Source organism: Panicum virgatum, chromosome 1N, assembly GCF_016808335.1.
Source record: "Panicum virgatum strain AP13 chromosome 1N, P.virgatum_v5, whole genome shotgun sequence".
In the NCBI taxonomy this organism is placed as follows: domain Eukaryota; kingdom Viridiplantae; phylum Streptophyta; class Magnoliopsida; order Poales; family Poaceae; genus Panicum; species Panicum virgatum.
The window spans coordinates 45,803,965-45,827,619 of record NC_053145.1 but is presented as its reverse complement, the minus strand read 5'-3'; the positions used below and the strand labels follow the sequence as shown (position 1 = coordinate 45,827,619).

Sequence of the window (23,655 nt, the reverse complement as noted above, 5' to 3'; positions counted from 1 at the left end):
TTTGAATTCTAGGAAATTTGTCTTTTTCAAAGCAAATTCACTTCAAACATAGACTTAAAAGTAAATTTTGTTGCCATGCATTAAATGCACTGAAATTTTGCAAAAACACCCTCCACAAAAGCTATATTCAAAAATAACTAAAGAAAGGACCTTGCATAAAATCATAATTACACATATAGCCTTTTATAAATACAAAAAGATCCTTTTTAAGCATTTCAAGCACATGATGCATAGCAAACATACACAATTACTGTGCAGACACCTATTTAATTACTGTGTAGACACCCAGGGTGTTACAGCCTTCCCCCCTAAAAGGAATCTCGTCCTGAGATTACAGGAAGAAAAGGATGCAAAGACTTGGTACCTGGATTGGTTCTAAGAAAATCGGGAAAGTTTCGTTGGAGAAAATTTTCAGTCTCCCAAGTAGCTTCTTCTACAGTATGCTGATTCCACTGGATTTTGTACATTTTAACTTTCTCCCTTCTAGTACTTCTTTCTTTGGTGTCAAGAATCTTGATTGGATACTCCGTATAAGATAGATCGGATTCAATCTCGATATCCTGTGGTTCAAGGATCTCAGTAGGTACCCTGGTACACTTCCGGAGTTGTGATACATGAAAGACATCATGAATGGCAGCCAACTGAGATGGAAGACGAAGTCGGTAGGCAACGGGTCCACAAGTTTCGATAATTTCAAATGGTCCGATGTATCGGGGTGCTAATTTCCCTTTTACGCCAAAGCGTTGAACACCTTTAGTAGGAGATACTCGCAAATATACGAAGTCCCCTACCTCGAATTGTAAAGGATCTCTTCTTTTGTCTGCATAACTTTTCTGTCTTGATTGAGCTGCTTTAAGATTAACCTGGATAACTTTGACTTTCTCCTCTGCCTCAGAGACTAAATCTGGCCCAAAAATTTTGCGTTCTCCAGCTTGCGACCAATTCAAAGGAGTTCGACACCTTCGACCGTATAATGCTTCAAATGGTGACATTTGAAAGCTGGATTGATAACTGTTATTATATGAAAACTCTGCCAGTGCTAGGCACTTAACCCAGTTCTTGCCATATTGAATAGTACATGCCCTCAACATGTCTTCAAGGATTTGATTGATTCATTCAGTTTGCCCGTCTGTTTGTGGATGATAAGCTGAACTACGAATCAATTTTGTTCCAAGGGATTCCTGCATTTGCTCCCAGAAACGCGCAATAAACTGAGGCCCACGATCAAAAATAATTGTCTTAGGAATTCCATGCAAACGAATAATCTGATCGAGATAAATTTCTGCATATCTCTTGGCAGAATAAGTTGTGTGTACTGGAATAAAATGAGCGGTCTTGGTGAGTCTATCAACGATTACCCAAACAGAATCATGCTTATGAGGAGTAGTGGGTAGACCAACGATAAAATCCATACTGATGTCCTCCCATTTCCAGGATGGAATGGGTAAAGGTTGGAGAGTACCAGCTACTTTCAAGTGACTAGCCTTAACTCTTTGACAAACATCACATTCAGAAACATATCTGGCTGACTCATGCGCCAACGGCCAGACTTGTGCCGCCGGTTGCTGGCGGCTACCTCGCCAGCAGCTCGACTCCCTTCTCACACGCAGCCGGGCGCGAGAATATAATCCCGCCATTTTGCCAAAAAGCCTGCAATATGCACGAAACATGCCCTTTCGTCTCCCGCGAAAATTTCATCACCCGCCCGCGAAACAAACAGTCCGTGTGTTGGGCTTTCCTTTTGCGCTCTCTGTTGGAGAAGTTCTCTTTTAGGTACGTGACAAATAGGTCTCCAAATTTGAGTCCTCTGTTGGAGACAGTCTTAGCTAACCGGAGTAGATAAATTCAGATGGAGACATGCAGCAAGCAAAAGTTGGCAATATTCGGTCGGAAGGAAGAGTCTCTTGGTTTGCTACCATATCAAAATCAAAGCATATCAATAAGATTTGACTACCAATTGGTTCTTGCTTTTAAATTAAAGGAGATTTACTTCTTTTTAAGATGACTTAGATTTTGTATTTGCAAAAGTCACCAACGTGAACCGTCGGATCTCGTCCAGGATCGATTTATGTGTCTTGTTTTATTTTTGTTTTGTTTTGTTTTATTTTATTTTGTTTTGTTTCTATGTTCTGTTTTTTGAGTCTAGTGTTACAAGTGACTTAAAAAATACAATATCTAAGTCACCTGATGAGGAGACATATTTAAATAAAAAATTGATCACTTCGACTAAAATTATGGCAAGTAACCATAAACATTAAATACCTGTTTGGATCGTGGCCACACTCTACCACACCAGAGAGTTGCAGCGGGGTTTGTGAGCGTCACACCCGCCATGGCACTGTAGCGTGACGAGTTATGGCATCAAACCAAACAACCCCTAAACCTTACAAGAGAAAAATGAAGTGGTTGCCATATGTTAGCACTAAATCAAATAAGTATCTAAATTTCTTACCAACAATTTAGTATATATCTAACGAAAATTATCATCCAAGCAAGCAAGCTCGAAATGCCGGCGCGGTCTTGCGAGTCAATATCAGGGGTCGCGCAAACTAACCGGCCAACCAAAACCACCGCTCCACTGCGCGCGCACGTTTCGTTCAAAGGAAGAACCAAAGAAAGTGCACGGGCGAACCGTTGGTGCTCGATGGAAGAGTCCAAGATGCCACTCCCCCTATCCGTCGCTCTCGGTCGCGGTCTCGCCGTCGCCATTGACCGGCAGGCCCGGCCGGTCCCGCACGCCTCGCCTGGCCAGGTGCGCCGCGCTGCCACTCCGAGCAAGAGCGCCTTGGCCGCCAAGCCAGCCCGCGCGGCCGCAGCCAGGTGCAAGCGCGCCACAACTTCGCCGCGCCTTCTCCTTTTTTTTTTTAGGATTGCCGCGCCTTCTCCTCCCCCGTCACATACTCACATCCCTACGGCACGCGCACGCCGCGTCGACCACTCTGTCCCCGTCGTCACGGCATCACACTCGAACGCCTCCGGCTCGCTCCCCCTGACTGGGATATATATAGGTGCGTGCGAGCTCGATCGAGAGTGCCCGCTTGATCCATCGACGAGCACCAACCCGGGGGTTCAGTTCGGTCCAGCAACATGGCGCATGATTCCGACCAAGGCGCCGCGCGCCCGTCGCGGCGGAGCGGCGGCGACGTCGCCGCCGACGCTCCCGCGCCGCCCAAGTCGGCCGCGGCGGGCGCCATGACGCTCGGCAGCATCTTCACCGTGGCGGGCATCGTCCTGGTCTTCGTCGTCTTTGCAATCGTCCTCCTCTCGCTCCAGTACTGCTTCAACGCCTGGGACAGAGGGGAGCTCTCGGAAGACGCGCCGAGCGCGCGGCGGCGGCGGCGCCATGGCGGTAGTGGTCGTGGGATCCGGGCGAGGACCAGGGGCGGCGTCGACCCGGAGCTGCTGCGCTCGCTGCCGGTCACGGTGTACCGCGCGGCGGCCGCGGGTTCCAAGGGGGCGGAGGAGGAGGGCACGGTGGAGTGCGCCGTGTGCCTCGCGGAGCTCGAGGACGGCGAGGCGGCGCGGTTCCTGCCCCGCTGCGGACACGGCTTCCACGCCGAGTGCGTCGACACGTGGCTCGCGTCCCACACCACCTGCCCGCTCTGCCGCCTCACCGTCGCCAAGCCCGACGCGCCGCCGTGCTCGGCGCTTCTCCCTCCGGTGCCGCCGGAGCCCGCGAGCTACGCCGCTTCGACCCTGCCCGCCAGCGTGCTCCTCGGGGTGCCCGACCAGGGCGCGGGCACCATGGCCACCGACGGGGACGCGGGCGCCTCCACCGGCGCCACGGGAGCCCTGGCGATCCAGATCCCGGAGCCGGCCGTGCCGGCGCCTGCTCCGCCCAACGCCGCCAAGTCGCCGGGCTCAGCTAGGCTGAGATCGTCGTTCAGGAGGCTGTGGAGCTTCGGAAGGCAAGGGGCGGGGGCGAGCTCCTCCTGCTCATGCGCCGGTGCCGGCGAAGGAGCCGACCTGGAGCAGGGCGTCAGCGTTACCACCGACCGGCAGGAGAGCCGCACCAATCTTCAGAGCTCTCTGTAATAGCGCACATGTATATTCAGTATAGCATTTCTTTTAGTTTTAGAATATGTAAATTATTTTTTATTTATTCTTAGTTTTCACGCTTCCTTCCGATGAATTGTTCATCGTTCTCCGTTCATCCGTCAAGGAGCAACGAAAAGGTTGTCCTTTATTTTTTCAGAAAATAAAATTTTTTGTCTGAATAACCTCTTAAACTATAACTTAGTTCAATTTATCTCCTAAATTATGTATTTAGTTCATTGGACCTTATAATATGATTTACCTTTTTTATTTCTGCATGTATAAATTTAATTTTAAATTTTACATGATAGTAGTGTACATCACAATGCGTACTTAAAAAAATATTATAATTTTTCATGTAATTCTAAACTCCAACATTTAATTTCTTATTAAATATTCTAACCTACCAAAATAATGATAAAAATTAATTAATCTTCTTATTTCTCATGCATAGGTGGAGTTTTAATTAATCTTTTTATTTCTCATGCATAGGTGGAGATTAATTAATTTTATTAGGTGTAATTTGAACCAAAAGGTATATGTAGGGAGTGTAAACCTAACTACGGTTTACGAAGAACATAGATACAGCTATGCACATGACTCCACCGCCTAAGGCTATATACACCCATCATCCTCTATATTCATCCTCTAAATAGAATATTATGTTCTGATTATCGAGATTCTCTCTATATCCAGCTCTCTCGCATCCATCCGTACTCTATATTTCCCTCTATACCAACTACCTCAGCTGAGACCCACACATAAGTTTTTTCTCTTTTTTTACCTCTCAGCCCCTCCCTCTGCCCGTCCTCTCTCCCTCCCTCCCTCCCTCCCTCTCCCTCCCTCCGTCGTCGCTGCTCGCTTGCCGCCTCTCCTCCGGCCTCCGTCTCCTCGCGGTCGTCGCCACCTCGCCGCACCTCCTCGTCAAGGCCGAGCTGTAGCGGGTGGAGCGCCAGCGGCACGGCTCAGAGCTCCGAGCACGAGCGGGGTGCGCGGAGGGTCCCGGTCGTTCTCCTCTCACCTCCTCCCTCCACATCACTCTCCCTCCATCCTGGTGAAACCCTCCTCCCTCTCTCCGGCGGCCTCGAGCTCAGCTGGCGGATCCGTACGCGCGGAGAGCAGAGGTACGATCCAGGCAGAGCGCGGGGCCGTGGGCGCGCGTAGCGTCGCACGCGGCTGCGAGAGGAAGGAGCATGGGTGGATCCTCGGCCGCGAGAGAGTGGAGCAGCAGAGGCATCGCGCGGTGCTGAGGAGGGTGTCGTGGGGCGCAGAGGACGGCGTCGCGCGACGCGGAGAAGCTCTCGACGCTCCTCGCGCACCTCCATGAGGCCGGCGAGTTCCGCTTGCGGCCGGTGCAACTCGGGAACGGCGGAGCCGAGACCTTCCCGGCATATATTCATGACGATGGCAAGGTGGAGGAGGGAAGGGGGGAAGAGGGGCGGCTGGTACATCTTGGTGCGCGCGTGGGGGGTGGGGGGGGAGTGAGGTGGGTCCGGCTCGAGCGTAGTGGACGGCCGCTACTCCATTCGATTTGGAGGATGCGCGAGCGTAGTATATGGGATAGAGGACCTCGATGCAGCTGAATTGGTACTAGAGGGAGCGGTAGCGGCTCCCTCCTAGTACGCGGTGCAGACAGGCTAACACCTTTGTGACTAAAATCTTCGACCCGGTTGCTCACTCAAAGCCTTAGCCATGAACTGAGTACGTGTCTAGGATGCAAAGAAAGGTTGTAAGGAGAAATTGAGTTCTCCTAATGAGAAAAAAAAATTCAAGATGTAGCGCACGATTATTGAACTTTGGCGTCAAACAATAAGGCCTTGTTTATTTCATTTTGCATTTTTGTATTTTTGGAAGAGAATCTTCAACATTTGAAATATTAAATATAAACTAATTATAAAACTAATTGCATATCTCGTCTCTAAACTACGAGACGAATCTAACGAGCCTAATTAATCGATCTTTAGAGTATATTTACTGTAGCACTACTGTAGTAATTTAGTGACTAATCACGTCCTAATTAGGCTCATTAGATTCGTCTCGCGATTTACAATCCATTTGTGTAATGCGATGTATTTTTCGACTACATTTAGTACACCATATAAGCGATTTACAAAAATTTTGTATTTTGCGTTTTGGGATCTAAACAGGACCTAATTTGGGTTTGTGAGACGTGTTTAGCTTGTCTATTTGATGCGCCGGAGATTCTGTAACAGGTAACTCATTGTCGGCGGCGACCTCAACCGCATCAAATCTATCTTGCCACGTACGTCTTTGTTTGGTACGCATGCTTGTCGTCCTCGGTCCGTCCTTGTCAACAAGCAGCCAGCGGATTGGAAGTCAAGCCGTGAAACCGATGAATGAGCATTGACCATTTGACGCATCTCATGATCCTCGTGCGCGTTAAGCTTTTTTTTTTTGCCCCATGTCGCTGTCAATTTTAAGTTTAATAAATCAGCAAAACCACATTTCGATTTGCCATGTTAGCTTTCAAGTCGTCAAGTGGAAATGACAGTTTACTCATGGCAGAAAAGGAGGGAAAAAAACATTTAGGATGCCATCTTTTGCGAGGGAATAAGGTGCCATATGTTTATTAATAGTGAAGCTAGAGTAAATTGAAGGGGATGCATTCTCCTTATGGGTGTATAAAGTTGAGTTATAAGGGATGCATACATAGTGAAAATTTAGGTCTAATCACTGTTTTTATATTTTTCTATTGATACATGGGCACCTCCTAATTTTCACCCCTGGCCATGTTGACTGCTGGTGCTAAAGCATTCAGATTTTTGCGATGGAAGGAAGTCGTTATCAACAATCTTGCTCTTTCTCTTTCCTTTTTTTTTTCTGAGGGTCAATTACTCAACTTCGTTCTTTCATTTGAGTAGAAAAAAGAGACTAATTTGAAACAATAGCAGCTAATTTGCTCCAAACATGTTATTCATTAAAATAAACTAATAAATACTTGGATAGTATCTTTCCTCCAAATTGATTCTCTAGGGTGCCACTTTCTTTGAATTATTGTGATGAAACTACAAATAACTATACTTTTTTTGCGAGGAATATAACAACTTTTAGGATCGTTTTCCACAAAATAAAACCACATGCCCCACCAAATCAATAAAAAACCGGTGCATTGCAGGCTTGCAGCTGCAAGACGCCTGCAACTGACGCTGAGAGGCGCGCGCCGCGACAGCGCCAGTAAACCGCTCGCGTCCGTGGAATCTCACGGTCTCATCGCCACCGCTGACCGGCCGGGCCCTAAGCACCAGCAAAAAAACTCGCCTTCCAAGTTCCAAGCCGCAGCCGCAGCCGCAGACGGCGCGCCTCCTCGGCGCCTTCTTCCTCCTCCGCGCACGCGCCCCGTCACATCAACGCCAATGTCCCCCACCATCGCGGCAATGCTCGGACACTTCGTGCGCCCCCCCTGCTTCTTGTATTCCTATTCGTATATGTGCGCGAGCTCCCCAGTGCTCGGCATACACTTGCGCTTCGCCGCGCACCACGCACCGAACATGACGCGCCAAGGCACCGGCGACGTCAGCATGGACTCGCCATGGCCGAGTATCGGCGCCGCCGCCGGCCCTGCCACGGCGCCCGTGGCGGCGGCCGCCAGGTCCGTCTTGACGGCCGGCAGCATCGCCACCGTAGCCGCCACTATCCTGATCTTCGTTGTCATCGCCGCCGGTGTCGTCACCTTCCAGTACTTCTTCGACGTGTGGGACAGGCCGGGCAGCGACAGGCATGGCGCCCGGGCGTCGCGGCGCCGTGGCGGACGGGCGGCGGGCGGCGGCGGCGGGATCCGGGCCGCCCGGGGCGTCGACCCCGACGTGCTGGGCTCCCTGCCGGTCACGGTGTACCGCAAGGCGGCGCCGGGTTCGTCGTCGTCGGAGGAGGAGGACGCGGCGGAGTGCGCGGTGTGCCTCGCGGAGCTCGAAGACGGCGAGGAGGCCCGGTACCTGCCCCGCTGCGGCCATGGCTTCCACGCCGCGTGCGTCGACACGTGGCTGGCGTCCCACACCACATGCCCGCTCTGCCGGCTCACCATCGCCAAGCCCGACGCGTCTCCCGCACCTGCCTTGGCTCTCCGGCCGGTGCCGCCAGAGCCGGCGAACTACGCCGCCAACCTGCCGGCCAGCGTGCTTCTCGGGGTGTCCGACCAGCGCGCAGTGACCGTGGCCTCCGACGCGGACACGACCGCTTCGACGGGCAGCACAGTCGTGCTGGTGATTGAGATCCCGGAGTCGCCCGTGCCGGCGCCGACCCCGCGTCACGCGGCCAGGTCGCAGGCCGGCTCGGCGAGACCGAGGTCGTTTCGGAGGCTGTGGAGCTTCGGAAGGCAAGGGGCGGGGCCGAGTTCCTCTTGCTCCTGCGGCGGCGCCGGCGAAGGAGACGACGTGGAGCAGGGCGGGGCAAGGCAACCCAGGGATCTGTTGGAAAAAGCTAAATCTCATCTGAATGCTTTAGATGGCTCCAAGGCTCCAACACAAGCATTTTGATGTTCTAGATGTGGGTCAAGACCTGTGCCAATGCACCGGATTACGTCATATGGGAATTCACCATTGATTGTGAAAACTAAGGTACGTCACGGACTCAGGTTTGAGCCCCGTCGAACCTTACCAAAATACAGTCCCTCAACTACGTGTGTGACATGAATGTTCCAAACACGACCAATTTGGACAAAAAGTTTTCCGTCGTCCCATTTTGCGGACTCACAACCTCGAATAGTACCACAATCTCTTTTACGCACAATAATATGTTGAACTACTTCAACAAGTCTATGTGTAAGATAGCCAGCATCCGCTGTTCGTATAGCAGTATCCACAACCCCTTTTCGGTCTCCGTAGCAAGAAATTATATATTCCCTCAAAGAAAGTTCCTTGCGTAAATTGCTTTGAACAGTTAAATCAATCGTTTGTCACTTGTTTTTTTTATAATGAGAGTATATCCACTATTTCTATGTGTGTTCATTGAGGATGTGCAAATAACTAGAAGGCTCAAAAGTCAATGGAGTTGGCACCTCCTCCTATCCCGATCGGGATAAGCACATTTTCTCTTTGCTTCAACGGAAATGATAAAAAGGGAGCCGATCACTACTACAGATTCAGCCTTTTCTCCCGGTTTCAAACTGGCTTTTGTCCCGGTTTTGGAACCGGAACAAGGCTTTCGGGACAAAAGCCAACAAGGCTTTCGGGACAAAAGCCTCGAGACTTTTGTCTCGGTTGGCTTTTGTCCCGGGTGGCAGAACCGGGACAAAAGGTGCCTGATGTTAAAAAAAATTTTGCACACCACGGGATTCGATCCCAAGACCTCTTGCCTAGCGCATGGTTTCCTTGCCAACTCACCTAAGTAGTACACGTGACTTAGTATAGAATAACTTACTTTTGAACTATCACGTGGAGGGCCCTTTTGTCCGGGTTGGTGTTACCACCCGGGATAAAAGGGTTGGGCCTTTAGTCCGGGTTGATGTTACCACCCGGGATAAAAGGGTTGGGCCTTTTGTCCCGGGTGGAGCCACCAACCGGGACAAAAGGGTCTTTTGTCCCGGTTGGTGGCTCCACCCGGGACAAAAAGCCCCTGTCTCCCGTTGGCCCGGCTAGCCGTTGGACCCGGGACAAAAGCCACCTTTTGTCCCGGGCCTAAAGGTAACTGGGATAAATGGCCTGGAACAAAGATCTATTCTGTAGTAGTGGATCGAGCGGGAGGATGAAGACACACTAGAACCGTCCAATCACGATCTAAGGGTGTTCAGGCACCTAACAGATAACATTGTCCGTAGTTATAACATGAACCAAACACGCACGTAAGAAATCCCTATCGCTACTATTACAAAAACAAGTAATAATTCTTTCATCAATTGGAGTTCTAATCTGAACCTGGATGGCCGTATATTGAATTAAGATATGAAACTATTTATAATTACGCTTGACGAGTAAAATTGAAAAAAATACTAAAATCCTCGACCGACACGTACTATACTATTATAAAATACATATGAGTATAATATACAAATTATTTATATGCTAATTAATATATTTATATTGCTTCCCATAGCAACACACGAGCATATTTGCTAGTTATTAAAAAACACATGTAAGAAAATTATTGTGTCGTGGGAAACCATTTTCTAAAAATAAATGCTCGAGAACATCTTATACCTGATTTGTATTATGCAAAGCAAAACTCAGTTGGGAAGATAAACTTATCAACAAAAGACTGTTACGATAAAAAAAATCAATTGTCCTTTTTGTCTACCACAATCATTACAACCATGACCACTATGTGTTGCTCCCATGGTCGCCAACGCTGCTCGTAGAGAAGATAACCAGAAGCTAAGCAAAACCTATGCAAATCTCAATCGCATAATGACTTCTCCAAACCGCAAGTACACCTAAGAACGAATCAACTTTGACATGCAACAAAAAGGAAAAAAAGATTAGACCGGTCTAAGTGGATAATGTCATCACACATTTATCAAGACTGAGAATTTGTAATTGTGCCGGAGAAATATTATGGTGATGATCCATGAACTCCCTCTCCTTTTTTTTCATAAATAACTCTGTCATGTCAGCAAATTTGTTTATATAGCATGACATTTAATACTCATCACACTTCTATAACACTCCAGATTGGCTTAATGCATACGATGGTGGCCTCCGGTAATCACGTGGCGCGGAGCGAGGTTTTACATGGCGTGGGAGTTGAAGAAGCCGACGTTAGTGGCAGGCCTCAGCTCTAGCTCCATGCTGTTGATATAGATATACATTTGGAAATATTGCAGTGCCATTCCACAAATGTTGCAAGACGCAAGTGTTGATTTTATTTTTCTCACAATCATGTACTCCCTCCGTCCTAAAATATAAGGCATTCCAACATTCTTGGAGTCAAATTTTTTCAAGTTTGACCAAATTTATACAATAAAATAATAACATTTATGATATTAAATATGTACCATTAGATTCTCCATTAAATATATTTTTATAATATATATATTTGATGCCATAAATTTTTATGATTCTCTCTAAAAATTTGATCAAATTTGAAAAACTTTGACTCTCCAAAAATATTGGAGTGCATTATATTGGCCGCATCGGGGCCGTGCGGTGGTCGCCGCCCCGCAGACTCGACTAGTCGCGCGGTCGTCTTTGACTTGTGCTCGCTTTGCTTCTTCCGCACGGCCTGCCTCCACTGGCTAGTTAGCAGACCAGGACTGGACGCGCGGCCGGATGAGGGGAAATTAAAATGAGCCACCCGCGGCCATTCCGCCGGGTATCTGAACGGACAGACACCCATCCTGTTGACCGCTCGTTCTTGGGATACGGAACCGTCATTGATTTTTCTTTCCTTCTCTATTATATATACCTAAATTATTAAAAGAAGAATACATTAGTATACGGGCCCACGTGATGGGCAAAAAAAATCTTGATCTCGATGTTTCTTCTCCGACCGGCCATCTTGCATCTTCCTGGCCTCGAGATAGAGATCCAAGGACAGTGGAGCCGCCGCCACGCCGGCGAGGTGCAGGAACTGGGGAGGTCTCGGAGGCGGCGTGACCGGGGTGCCGGTGCGAGCGCAGTGGTGGCGCCGGCGGCCGGCGGATAAGGAGGCGTCCGCATACGACTTCGACGCGGACCGCAGACCAACGCTAATCTCGTCGGAGCCTCCGACCAGCTCTAGTGTCGCCGGGGGCCGCCGCGATGAAGCCTCTCGACCGCGGCGGGGAAGCGGTTGGTGGAATCTTCCTCGGCGTTGACTTCACGAAGCCGGCCGGCCGCCCGGCACGTTGTCTCCCTCGGCGCACTAAGGTTGGATCCTGAACCTCGGAATTCGAGGGGACTAGAAACGATTTCCCCCATTTTTTGCCCCCTCCAATCCGTTGGTTGGTCGTGTCGATTGGCAGTGATCTGATCTGTTGATTTCACAGGGGCGTGGGGCTCATGGTGTGCTTCCAGTTTAAGCTCTGGTGGATGGCGCAACGGATAGGCGAGGAGCATGCAGGTGTTATCGGTATCGATTTCAACAAAGATCGATTACTGGATCTTAACGAAGATATGATGCAATCAGAGCAGCAAGCCTTGGATGCGCCAGCAACGAAAGAGGATTTGGAAACGGGCTCACTGGGCCAACAAGACGGAATGGGAAGGTACGTTCTAGCATATGAGTAGTCATGTTCTCGATGAATTAGTCGTGTGCATTTGCAAATGTTCCATGATTTAGACAGTGAGCAGCATGATTCATCATGTGGCTTCAGTGAATCAAGCAAACCATATGGGGGGCAGAACAAATTGTTCGTATACGTGCAGAGGAACGGCGATGACGACTAAACGGCAGCCAGATCTCGTGCATTGTGTTGAATCTTGCTTAGCAAAGCTGCTGCGGCTGGATCTGGCATCCAGGCCAAGTGCTCCATGTGTTCACCCTGCACTGAAGCTCGAGCTCCTGCCTCTGGGTGCGCAAGCTGCAGTGCTTCCTTGAGGGAGCATCACTTGTTCCTGTGCATTGCCTCAATAAGCAGTAACCGGTGGAGGGCGATGCTAGGCATCACAGCACAATGCCGGCCAAGAGGTAATCTGTGAACCTCAATTTATGATTCTTGTGTGTTCGTTTATTGCAAGAAAAAGATATAACTTTCTACACCAAATAGGATGCTTCATTGTCTATCGAACATTTAGATTGATTCTTGTTTGAGAAACAGTCTCATCATATTGAGGTGAACAAATTTCGAAATTTTTTATTGGCACAAAATATGTGCAGCCTTTTATTCCACTCTTGGCTAATTCCTTTTTGTGGTTTGTAAAGAATATGCATCTAAATATTTTAGGCAATAGTCTATTTGCACAAGAATACGCGGAGTCTTGTACCTTTTTAATTTGTATTAGTTGTTTATGAAGAATGAGGATCAACACACATTTTATTGTGATATTCCGTGTGCACAAAACTATGTGCAATCTAGTATATTTCTATTGCTCGATTTATTTCATAGCTTGTAAAAAAATGATGTGTGCACACAAATTTGTGCATCTCCTATTTTCAATAGTCTCGACATTTTCTATCTGCACTAAAATAGGTCTGCTAATGGGGTTGAACCCACCCCAAATCCGCCCCTACCCATATTTCAAGAGCCCTAACTACCACCCGCCCCGACCCACCCCGTCGGCCCAATGCCCCAACCCGCCCCAACCCGAAGTTACGATGGAAGATGATATGCGACTTACGTGCCGATCTACTACCATACAGGGTTTAAAATTTCGGCGGCATACCGCCGAAATTTCGGTGTATTTTTCGTTTTCGGTCTTCACCGGTTTTTGGTTTTTTCGGTGTTTTTCGGAATTTTTCGTTCCGAATTTAAAAATTTTTAAAAAATTTATAAATAACCATTAAAAAAATCAGCAAAAATTATGATAAAAAACTAGAGGTTTTTATTAGCTAATAGCATTTGAAATCATTCAAATCTAAATTGATTTGGTAGGTTAAATTGATGATTTGGGTTCATATCCGTTACAGACCCGTTAACCCATTAAGAAAATATCCACTCCCCTTTCACTCCCCGTGACCAACGGCCTCACCCACTCCTTCCTCCCTCTCCCGCGCGCTCACCCACGCTCTCCCTCTGCTCGCGCATGTAACAGTCTACGTTTTAGCGTTATAAACCTAAGTCAGGAAAATCGCATAACTTGCAAACCACAAAATGAACGAAGGTGAAACTTCATGGGCATGTCACACAAATCATAACAAACCAAAATCCCAACAAAGTCAGAGAGAGAAAATAAAATTTTACACATGAAATGACGAGTTGTTCCAACTCCGATTTTCAAATTCAATTAACTGAAAACCGGTTTAAATGGGCTAAAACCAAATTGCAATGTGTTGTATTAATTGGACTATGGACTTAATTGTAATAATTTTAATAGACTTTGTACTTTGGACTAAGTACGTGTGCACTTTGGACATGAATTATGTGTTTCGTTTTCGTATTTCTCATTGTGTGCTGGAGTTTCTTATATATTGTGCATTATAATCTATCAATATAGACAAACTCCCCAAAATTTTCAATTTCTTTTCATAAATACATAATTTCCCCATTATTTTCCAACTGTTTCCATCATTTTTCGGTGAAAAGCACCGAAAAACCGGTGAGATGCACCGAAAAAACCGGCCGGTATACCGAAATTTCGAAATTTTGAATTTGAGATCACTTCCCATCATTTTCCGACGGTTTCCATCATTTTTCGGTGAAAAGCAACGGAATACCGGTAAAATGCAACGAAATTCCGGCCGGAAAACCGAAATTTCGGAATTTTGAATTTGAGAGCTCTTTCCGGTCGAAATTACCGGAAAATCGCGAAATTTCGGCCGGTATACCATTTTCGGTGGCCACCGAAATTTTTTTCAAAAACGAAAACGTAAACCCTGCTACCATAGCGCCCCAACCCGTCCCAACCCGTCTATGTCGTCAACCCAACCCGCCCCAACCCATTTCATAGTGTCACCCGTTCCCACCCATCCAATAGTACCCGTATTAAAACCCACCCAAAAAATCCATCATGCCCCGCCCCATTAGCAGGAGTACACTAAAATATATGCATCTCACATGTTCCATGGTTTGGACATTTTTCTATCTGCATCAAAATGATATGTGCATATTCATGTTTTTATCATTTACAGTTGGATCAAGTCAGGTGCGCAAGGGAAGCACTCGACCTCTCATCCAGCCCAACCTGCAGTCCTCCACATATGTCATAGAGCAAAGAGCACGTGTGTAACAATTACTATTATTTCATGTTTGATAACATATTTGCGTCACCCGCAAATTTTGGTAAATATCTTTTGCATAGATATTGATTAAAAGATAATTAAATATTTTTAGCATCCAAAACTATGTGTGCATCTTGAACAAATAATATCTCAAATCGCGTGATGCACAAATAGTTGTGCATGACCTCATGTAATTAGTTGTACGTGTTAGTGTACCAAAAAACTGATTGGAAGATGCTGTCAATTTCTTGCAAAAATATTTGTATTCGTGTGTTAAATATTTTGATATTCTTTATTTCTTCATGCACAAAGTTATTTTCCTTTATTTTGTGATTCACAAAAAGTTGGCGCACTGTATGAGGAGAAATTTAATTGCTCAACTGTTGAAGTCCCTTTATTTTTCTTTATTTTAATCTGCTAGGGCGTGATGAAATTGGACCGCCAGTCCTATTTACTATGGGTTCTAATGTTGAAGATTCCAACTCTGAGTACTGGGTTATACAAGTGGTGTTCTACAAGTGGTATTGTACTGTGCGAGATTCCCTCTCCAGAAACCTCCGAAGCCACGTGTCCACCTGCTCCCTCGGTCCATGTGCATTAAAATATAACGACACAACTCGAATACGTTGCAAGCTGTTCCTATATACACTTCATGTACACCCATCGTACCTCCGGTCGCTGATCTCAACGTCATCCCCACCGTACAGATAGCCGGCGCATTGGCGCCGCGCGGCACAAAATCCGCTCAGGATCGCCGCTGTAGAGGTCCGCCCGGTGATGGCGTCACTGCTGCCGTCCGTGCCGGCCCCTACCGCCACCTGTGTGCCCGCGTGGAGTCCGAGATGAATCAGCCACCGGCGGCCGAGGGCCGACGGCACCCGACTCCGCCGTTGGCGAGGAGGCGCGTGTGCCCGCGTGGCGGCGACGGGCCCCGGCTCGCCGGCAGGTGTGTGCCAGCGCCTGGCCAGTTTCGGTTTAATCGCTAGGATGACGCACGTGGACTCGGGACGGTTGTTGTAGTTGCAGTCTTCTAGAGCACACCACATTCCTTCTTCTATAAGTACAGAGCGCATGCCCAATTGCCCACACACACACACAAAGGAGAGCAAGCAAAGAAAGGAAGTGACAGAGACATGGCGGAGGCCCATGGCATCGTCATCGTCGGCGGCGGCATCTGCGGCCTGGCCACCGCTCTCGCTCTCCACCGGTGAGCTCGCTTTGCTCGTCTCGTTTTTCCATCCTACTGCCGCCTAGCGTAGCATTACCGAGCAAGCTAAGGGAAAGGTGATGATTAACCTGCTGCTGACCTGCACACTGCATCCAGGAAAGGGATCGCTAGCCTCGTGCTGGAGAAGTCCGAGGTCTTGCGAGCAGAGGGCGCGGGCATCGGCGTCCAGGCCAACGGGTGGCGAGCTCTCGAGCAGCTCGGCGTCGCCGGAGAGCTCCGGAAGACCGCCGGTCTCATCACCTCGTACGTTCCTAGCCTCACCACTAGATCGAACTACGTCACCTACTAGTGTACATAATAACACGCAGGTGAAAAATCATTTCAGGTATCATGACGTGTGGATGCAGGGCGACAAGACCACCCGGGACCGGTATCCAGTCAGGTTAGTATGAATGCAATTCTTCCGTTTTCAAATATATATATGATGGTTTAGACATAGATTTAACGAAATTAACTTAATGTTGCATATGTTTCTATAATTTTTTAATAAATTTGGTCAAATTAAAACTCAATGTTGATTGATTCGGCTAGGACGGAGCTCCGGTGCTTAAACAGAAAGGACCTGATCGAGGCGCTGGCCAAGGACCTCCCTGCGGCGGCGATCCGGTTCGGCTGCCGCATCGCCGCCGTCCACGAGGATCCCGGCGGCCGTGGCGCCGCCGTCCTTACAATGGCCGACGGCACTACCATCAAGGCCAAGGTAACGCGGCAGGAAACCTGTAACCACGCACACACGTCAAGCTGCCATCATCAGGTGATCGATCGCCTCGATCATTTTCACTCTCCGTCTGAATTGAAACTCCTGTCAACAATGCAGGTCCTGATCGGGTGCGACGGCGGCACGAACTCGGTGGTGGCCAGGTACCTCGGGCTGCCGCCCGTGAGGACGATCCCTCGCCCGGTGCTGCGCGGGTTCACGAGCTACCCGCACGGCCACCCCTTCGAGAACGAGTTCCTCCGCCTGAGGGTCGGTGATTTCTTCATCGGCCGGCTGACGATCACTGACACCCTGGTCCATTTCTTCGTCACCATGCCCGCACCTTCCGCTGCAGGTACGAGAACTGAATCAACTGATGAACAGCGAGCAGCCGACCTTTGATTTGATTTTTTTTCCGGCGGCGGCGCCTGACCTGATGGCGTGCGCGCAGATGCAGGGCTCGCCGGCGCGGACTTGAGGGACGTGAGGGATCACGTGCTGAAGGAGCTGGAGGATCACCGGTGCCCGGCCGAGATCACGGAGGTGGTCCGGGGGTCGGACCCGGAGTCCCTCAACCTGGTGACCAAGTTCTGGTACCGGCCGCCGTGGGAGGTCGCGCTCGGCGGCTTCCGGAAGGGCGCCGTCACGGTCGCCGGCGACGCGATGCACGCCATGGGCCCGTTCATCGGCCAGGGCGGCTCGGCGGGGCTGGAGGACGCCGTCGTGCTCGCCCGGCCGCTGGCGCGGGCCGCTGGCGGCGCGGGGGAAGGGGAAGACGACGGGGAGGGGGTCGTCGGCGGGGCGATCGAGGCGTACATCAGGGAGAGGAGGCTGCGGCTGGCGTTGCTGTCTCTCGAGTCGTACATCATGGGGGTCTTGCTGGTGCGCTCGCCGTCGCCGGTCGTGAAGCTCGCCTGCGTGGCCGTGCTGGTTCTCTTGGGTAGCAAGTCGCTCCGGCATGCCAACTTCGACTGCGGTCGCCTCTAGGCTAAGCTAGGCTCTAGCATTTCCTTGTCGATCGTAGGGCCTAGCCAGCTGAGGTGTCATGTGAATAATACTGGGATTTATGTTTGCTTCCGAATCATGCGAGATGTGGATTATTCCAATAAAGATCAGATCTTGAGTTTAATTTCCTCACTCTAGATGGTCTAATTGCAAAAGCCCACTCATAGTTTTTCTTTTTAAAATACAGAACAGACGCCCATAAACACACTAGTACACTTTGTAAATTAACGCATGCAATGCCGATCCTTTGATCAGGTTAGAATTTGCGCGATTCTATTGGATTGGCTTGTTAGCCAACCAGCCAGCAGTGTTTTTTCTTACACCAAATCAGTATCATCCATCAGTCAGCTAGCAGCAGTTTTCTCTCGTAACAATAACATCAGGCACCAACCATAACCAGTCGAAGAGTCGTGCAAATTCTGCAATCCTGCGTCCACTAAAGTTGCATGTATTTTTTATAAAAAATAAACTCCAAGTCTGTCCTTAAATATCTAGTTGATTATGCTCCTGGTAGAGTGCTGGGTGACCGGTAGGGTTCAAACATTGGTTCTCGCATCATAATTTTCAGGTGGTACAAGATTAATCAACTCTCAAACCTGTATATTGTCATAAAATATTTGAAAATATATATATATAAGAGAAAAGTCAGGATTCGTGATGCTTTCTCTCCTTTTTCTCAAAGATCCACATCATTTCGCTCAATACATGTGAATCCAAGCTAAAAAGTATCCACATCTTTTTTTACAACAAAGTAAGAAAAAAGTCCTATTTATCTCCCTAAACTATAGGTCGAGTTTACGTTTCCACCTTAAATTCAAAAGCCGGGTATTTTGCCTCCTCGAACTCGCGAAACCTGACATATGACCTCCTTGGATGATTTTTCTTAGTGGTTTTCCTCCTTTTCTTTTATATTTATTTTGGATAAATTTTTGAAAAATTATAGTATATCACAAAAAATCATAAAATATAAAATCAAATTTTGTTGGACTCCACATGAGTAGGTTTATGGAGTAAACATATGATATGATATACTTTAGTAAAAATTGTATTTTTAATTTTAGATATATATTTTCTATAATTAATTCATATCTAAAATTTCCGTGGTCCAATTATGGTAATGGTGGTCTAATAATTAAATGATCGAGCTGTAGTAAAATTTCATGCTCATTGTATCATGTATGCCTGAGTTATAGATTCAAGAGTTTAATTCCAAGCTATACCAGACACTTCAGTTTGTCAAAAATAAATGATCCAACGAATATAAATTTTTTACTTCAACGCAAAAATATAACTATTATTTTGCCATAAAATTTCACCATAATTGGACCAAGGAAGATATAGATATGAATTAATTACAAAAAAATATATTTTTAAAACTAAAAATAATTTTTTTACTAATTTATATCATAAATATGTTCAATGCATAGATCCACTCTTGTGTAGTCCAACAAAATTTAATTTACAATTTTATGATTTTTTGATATTTACTATAATTTTATAAAGATTCATTCTAAATAAACATAAAAGAAAAAGAGGAAACCACTAAGAAAAACCGTACAGAGAGGTCATATATCCGGTTTTGAAAGTTTGAGGAGGCAAAATACACGATTTTCAAGTTCAAAGTGGAAACGTAAACTCGGCCCATAGTTCAGGGGGGGGGGTTTGAGGAGGCAAAATACTCAGTTTTCAAGTTCATGGTGAAAACGTAAACTCGGCCCATACTTCCGGGAGGTAAATATGATTTTTTCCACAAAGTAACAAACTGCAAAAACCGAGAACCCTACGCGGGCCTATTCTTTCCGTATCCCTGGTCAATCATGGGGTTCAGGCCTGGGTGTATTTTGGGCCAATTTGGTCTTGGGCTTGGGCTTGGACTTGGGCTAGCGTGCTCCGTGTTCACCTTGTGAGCGCGCGCTTTTTGCTGCGGTAGGGGAAAAGTGGCGCGAACGGCGCGTCCATCTTGGCGCGAGCGAACGTCCCCCGTGCCGCCCCCACGTGGCCCTCGCACATGCCTTCGCGCCATCTCCCGTTCCCGCCAAGTCTTGGCGCCATCACCCGGTAACCCGCGCCATATATGCATCCCCCTCCGTACCCCCGTTTCACCGCAGGTAATCCCCACCCCATCCAAACCCTCCCACCCGCTGCCGCCGCCGCAATCCTCCCCTACCCGAGATGGAGATGGACGCCGGCACGCCATCCAAGAAGGCCAAGACATCGGCGGCTGCCGGCGCCACGCCGCAGAAGCCGTGGAAGGCCGACCAGATCCTGACGCCGGAGAAGCTGACGCCGAAGGTCACGGCGGCGGCCGAGCAGATCTGGACGCCGGAGAAGCCCGAGGAGAGGCCGACGGCACGCGGCCGCAGCGTGGCGTTCTCCGTGAAGGAGGTGCGCCGGGCGGCGCTCGGGCTGCGGAGGCCGGAGAAGGGAACGCGGGCGGCGGCCGAGGAGGCGGACGAGCTCGAGTCCCTCGAGCGGGAGCTCGGTGTTGGCGCCGGGGCTAGCCAGAGCCCCGTCAAGCGCAAGGCTGAAGTCAAGCTGCCGGAAAGGTACAGATCTGTTACTATTATGTAATTTCGGATCCAGTTACATCCTTCTATACCCCCGCATCGATGATTCGAAACCTCTAGGATAGCTCTAGAATTTCTAGCGAAATTTTGTTTGTGGCGATATTAATCTCATTTTTGTGTTTTGTTTCCTGCTGTGATCAGTTATGAGATGCTTTGTGAGTTCTTCAACTGCCTGGAGAGCTCCACTCGGCTGCTCCGTATGAAGGGATCCAAGGCCTCCTTCCCCAACATCTGCGCTAGCATCCAGCATCTGTCTGAACGGTAAAAATCTCCTCTCACCAAGAGCCATTGAATTGCTGCTGCAATGGATGTGTGACGATTCAATATCTTATTTTCGTAATGCTGTCTGCAGGAGGTTTACCTACAGCCATCTTGCGCAGCTCAAGTACATAATGCCCGAGGCAATTGTCATCAATAAGATCCTTTTGCGTGATGACACAACATGCTGTATGAAGCCAGATCTTCAGGTGAACCTTGTGGTTGGTGCTGTTGAGAGTGTCAAGAAGCAGAAGGGGGAAACTGCATACTCAGCATTGAGAAGGATCTTCAGGCAGAGGCTAGTGGATTTCTTCAGGGACCATCCTGAGGTATGGAGATTTTCTATATTTCACAGGTGATTACCGCTTATCAGATGCACGATTTTTTTTTCAAATCAAAATAGACTATTTGCTTTACATATAATGTTAGATTGGACCTGAAATGATAATGGTAATCAAGTAGTCGTATACTTATAATACTCTGAGGAAGGCTAGAATCATGGTTCATCCGTTATTAATTTCAGGGAGATGACGTACCAGAGCATGAATTGCCACATCCATTTAACCGAACAAGATTGAGCATGCCCCAGGCTGCCCCAAGAGTTGTTCCTGAACCGGCATCCCCAATCGAGGCTTCTGATGTCAATGGACAACAGGCTACTATGATGTCACACATGTCACAGTCATTCAAGAGAAGGTTTTCGCAGAGGTCTCCAATCAGTTCTGCAATAGCTAACGCAACCAGTCAATTGGCGAAGGTTGAGTCCACTGTTCTATCACCATTGAGCAGGAATTCCCTCTCCAGTAGCTATGTTTCTGCTACTAAAGAAGCTCAGCCAGAGGAGGATGACAAGGTTGCTGTATCCATGTCTGGAGTTTCAGAGGGCACACCTGCTAAATATGCCTCTACGCCAGTGAGGTTAATGGCATCCACACCAGACCTTACGACACCAAAGAGACCAATCTCTGATGCAGGTTATGGCACACCACCTCTAAAAATGTCAAAGAGATCAGCTCGTGCTAAGTTGTTTACCACTCCAACAAAGGTTGCTAGTATGGATGAAAAGGACGAAAATGCTATTTCTGCTGTTGATAGTGACGATGAATTACTCAGTTTTCTTCCACAATCCCTCCTTCAGTCGGTAAGTCCTAGCCAATGACAGCATCAATTAGCTCAGTTGATAATTTGCTCGATTGTGAACAAAGAATGATATATTAATGATATGTGTTCCTTTCAGGTAAAGCAGAAGGAACAGAGGACTATGGAGGAGAAGGAAACTGGTTTTGCTGATAAGGTTAAAAGGCAGAAGTTGATTGCTTCCCTGCCAAGTATGTTTGATGTTGTATTTCTTATCTACCAGTCAAGACAGCGGTCTGTAATGACAAAGCAGGAGCTGATTCATAAGATAGTTGCAAGCAGTCCAAAGATTGTGGACAGAAGTATGCGTGAACTTATAATCTCTCTCCTTGTTGCTTAACTGATGCCTGCAAAGTGGATTTTGACACTGAATGGTTACATCTGCAGGTGAAGTTGAAGAGCAGCTGACATTGTTGAAAGAGCTTGTTCCAGAGTGGATCTCTGAGAGGAGTGCACGGAGTGGAGATGTTCTATGCTGGTAAACACTCATCCTTATTTTGACAACTGTGACACTCATGTTTGATATTTCAATATTAGTAGTATACATTTTCCCCCTGTCTGCAATGCCAGATATTACTATCATTCTTGGCTAACCTTAGTTCCCTGCATTACTGATTTTCAGCGTTGATGCAACTTTGAGCCAAGCGGATATTCGCAAAAGACTGTATGCTGCTGAGTAGGAAGGATATACTAAATGCCACAATCACCTTTTTTTTTAGACTCCACAATCACCTTGTTTGGGAACATGTACATATGTCAACAGTGTAAATCAGAATTCGCTCAGCCATGTTACCTGAGATGTGGTGCATGTGCCTTTGGTTTCTGATCTGATAGATACCTTGACTATATGTAATGGATGACATGTATAACAAAACCATTCTAACAACTTGAGTCAAAATTCCATTGTCTGGAATATCTCTCAAGTCAATGTAATCCACTGTTTCAATGCTGCCTTACAAGGTTTGGGTGCATGTAAACTGCCAAAAGGAAATTGTTGGTACATGTTTGTACTATCAAGATACAAGTTTTCATAGTATTGTCAAGGAGACTGACTTCACTGCCAGATTTCTGAGCAAAAAGTTGAGATTCGGTTCTGTTGCATTTTTTGAATGCAAGGTGAAAACAAGGATTATGTTGATCCAGTATCCTGTCCACGGTGAGGACAGAGAATCACATGCTCGTTGTGGGTTGTTAATTCAGCCTCTGCAAAAATTGATTAGGGATAGGGTAGTTTAAATAGTTTTCAGAGCAAAGAATATTATGGATGAAGTTAGTTTTCAGAGCAAAGAATATTATGGATGAAGTTAAGAGTCAGAAAAAGTAAAAGTTTATAAAAGCACATGGCATACAAAAAAACACTCCGGACCAAATGTAAATGTTGCTATCATCCAGCACAGCTATGTAAGGGCGAAAAATCAAGCTCAAATAATAAGCATGGCGAATAAAAATCATTTTTGTGGGGTTTGCAATCATCCCTTCTCTCTTAACCGAGCAGAGGAGCTAGAATCTTGCTATGCTATGCTTTGAGTAGACATGCATGAATACAACACTCGTTTTGCCCATAACAAGATTGAGGCCCTCATGCTTTGTGATTCTTTTTAACACCTGTAAATAGCCGGTTGTAATATTCCGTGCAGAACAATGCAACTAGATTTTCTCCAACTCGAAAAACAACATTTGGGTAAACGCTGTGTGAGTAAACACTGGTATCGAAACAACTGCTGCCCAAAGTGAACTGCACATAGAGATGACAGCGGATCGGGTTCGGTGCGGGTATCCGCGGATTTCGGTTTTTCGGGTTTCGGGTTTGGTGTTGGTTTTTCGCCCACGGTTTTCAGGTTCGGGTTTGGGTTTGGGTTCGGTTTCGGGTTTTGGTTTCCACCTGTGGATATCCAATGGATATCCGAAATAAATCATTTGGAATTAAAACTCATGTTTTATAATATGTTAATGATAACTTGTTTACTTTGACCATTAAA

The 23,655-nt window shown here is 47.4% G+C and overlaps 4 protein-coding genes and 1 long non-coding RNA gene across 5 annotated transcripts; all 5 read left to right on the top strand.

Moving 5' to 3' along the window:
- Positions 1–2,865: 2,865 nt before the first annotated feature.
- On the top strand, positions 2,866–4,229 carry LOC120656102 (E3 ubiquitin-protein ligase EL5-like). The gene has a single exon (XM_039934118.1). The coding sequence runs from the start codon at positions 3,088–3,090 to the stop codon at positions 4,033–4,035; it is 948 nt and encodes a 315-aa protein (XP_039790052.1). The 5' UTR covers positions 2,866–3,087; the 3' UTR covers positions 4,036–4,229.
- A 3,309-nt stretch (positions 4,230–7,538) lies between these two features.
- On the top strand, positions 7,539–8,910 carry LOC120654114 (E3 ubiquitin-protein ligase EL5-like). The gene has a single exon (XM_039931683.1). The coding sequence runs from the start codon at positions 7,545–7,547 to the stop codon at positions 8,526–8,528; it is 984 nt and encodes a 327-aa protein (XP_039787617.1). The 5' UTR covers positions 7,539–7,544; the 3' UTR covers positions 8,529–8,910.
- A 2,753-nt stretch (positions 8,911–11,663) lies between these two features.
- LOC120656101 lies at positions 11,664–14,905 on the top strand. The gene is made up of 4 exons (XR_005667816.1): positions 11,664–11,834; positions 11,954–12,172; positions 12,281–12,594; positions 14,695–14,905. It is a non-coding gene; the product is annotated as an uncharacterized LOC120656101 (long non-coding RNA).
- Positions 14,906–15,765: 860 nt separating this feature from the next.
- Positions 15,766–17,838, top strand: LOC120654113 (monooxygenase 1-like). Its single transcript, XM_039931682.1, has 6 exons — positions 15,766–15,991; positions 16,109–16,255; positions 16,338–16,394; positions 16,544–16,712; positions 16,830–17,064; positions 17,161–17,838. The coding sequence occupies exons 1-6, from the start codon at positions 15,918–15,920 to the stop codon at positions 17,694–17,696; spliced, it is 1,218 nt and encodes a 405-aa protein (XP_039787616.1). The 5' UTR covers positions 15,766–15,917; the 3' UTR covers positions 17,697–17,838.
- Positions 17,839–19,777: 1,939 nt separating this feature from the next.
- LOC120656098 (CDT1-like protein a, chloroplastic) lies at positions 19,778–22,719 on the top strand. Its single transcript, XM_039934110.1, has 7 exons — positions 19,778–20,260; positions 20,423–20,542; positions 20,634–20,868; positions 21,063–21,680; positions 21,777–21,978; positions 22,064–22,154; positions 22,299–22,719. The coding sequence occupies exons 1-7, from the start codon at positions 19,887–19,889 to the stop codon at positions 22,354–22,356; spliced, it is 1,698 nt and encodes a 565-aa protein (XP_039790044.1). The 5' UTR covers positions 19,778–19,886; the 3' UTR covers positions 22,357–22,719.
- Positions 22,720–23,655: the final 936 nt, after the last annotated feature.

Coding starts and splice junctions, on each gene's coding strand:
- LOC120654113 (XM_039931682.1), top strand. CDS start 15,918: ATGGCGGAGGCCCATGGCATCGTCATCGTCGGCGGCGGCATCTGCGGC. Junction 15,992..16,108: donor ACCGCTCTCGCTCTCCACCG/GTGAGCTCGCTT, acceptor CACTGCATCCAG/GAAAGGGATCGCTAGCCTCG. Junction 16,395..16,543: donor CGGGACCGGTATCCAGTCAG/GTTAGTATGAAT, acceptor TGATTCGGCTAG/GACGGAGCTCCGGTGCTTAA.
- LOC120656102 (XM_039934118.1), top strand. CDS start 3,088: ATGGCGCATGATTCCGACCAAGGCGCCGCGCGCCCGTCGCGGCGGAGC.
- LOC120656098 (XM_039934110.1), top strand. CDS start 19,887: ATGGAGATGGACGCCGGCACGCCATCCAAGAAGGCCAAGACATCGGCG. Junction 20,543..20,633: donor ATCCAGCATCTGTCTGAACG/GTAAAAATCTCC, acceptor TGCTGTCTGCAG/GAGGTTTACCTACAGCCATC. Junction 20,869..21,062: donor TCTTCAGGGACCATCCTGAG/GTATGGAGATTT, acceptor TATTAATTTCAG/GGAGATGACGTACCAGAGCA.
- LOC120654114 (XM_039931683.1), top strand. CDS start 7,545: ATGACGCGCCAAGGCACCGGCGACGTCAGCATGGACTCGCCATGGCCG.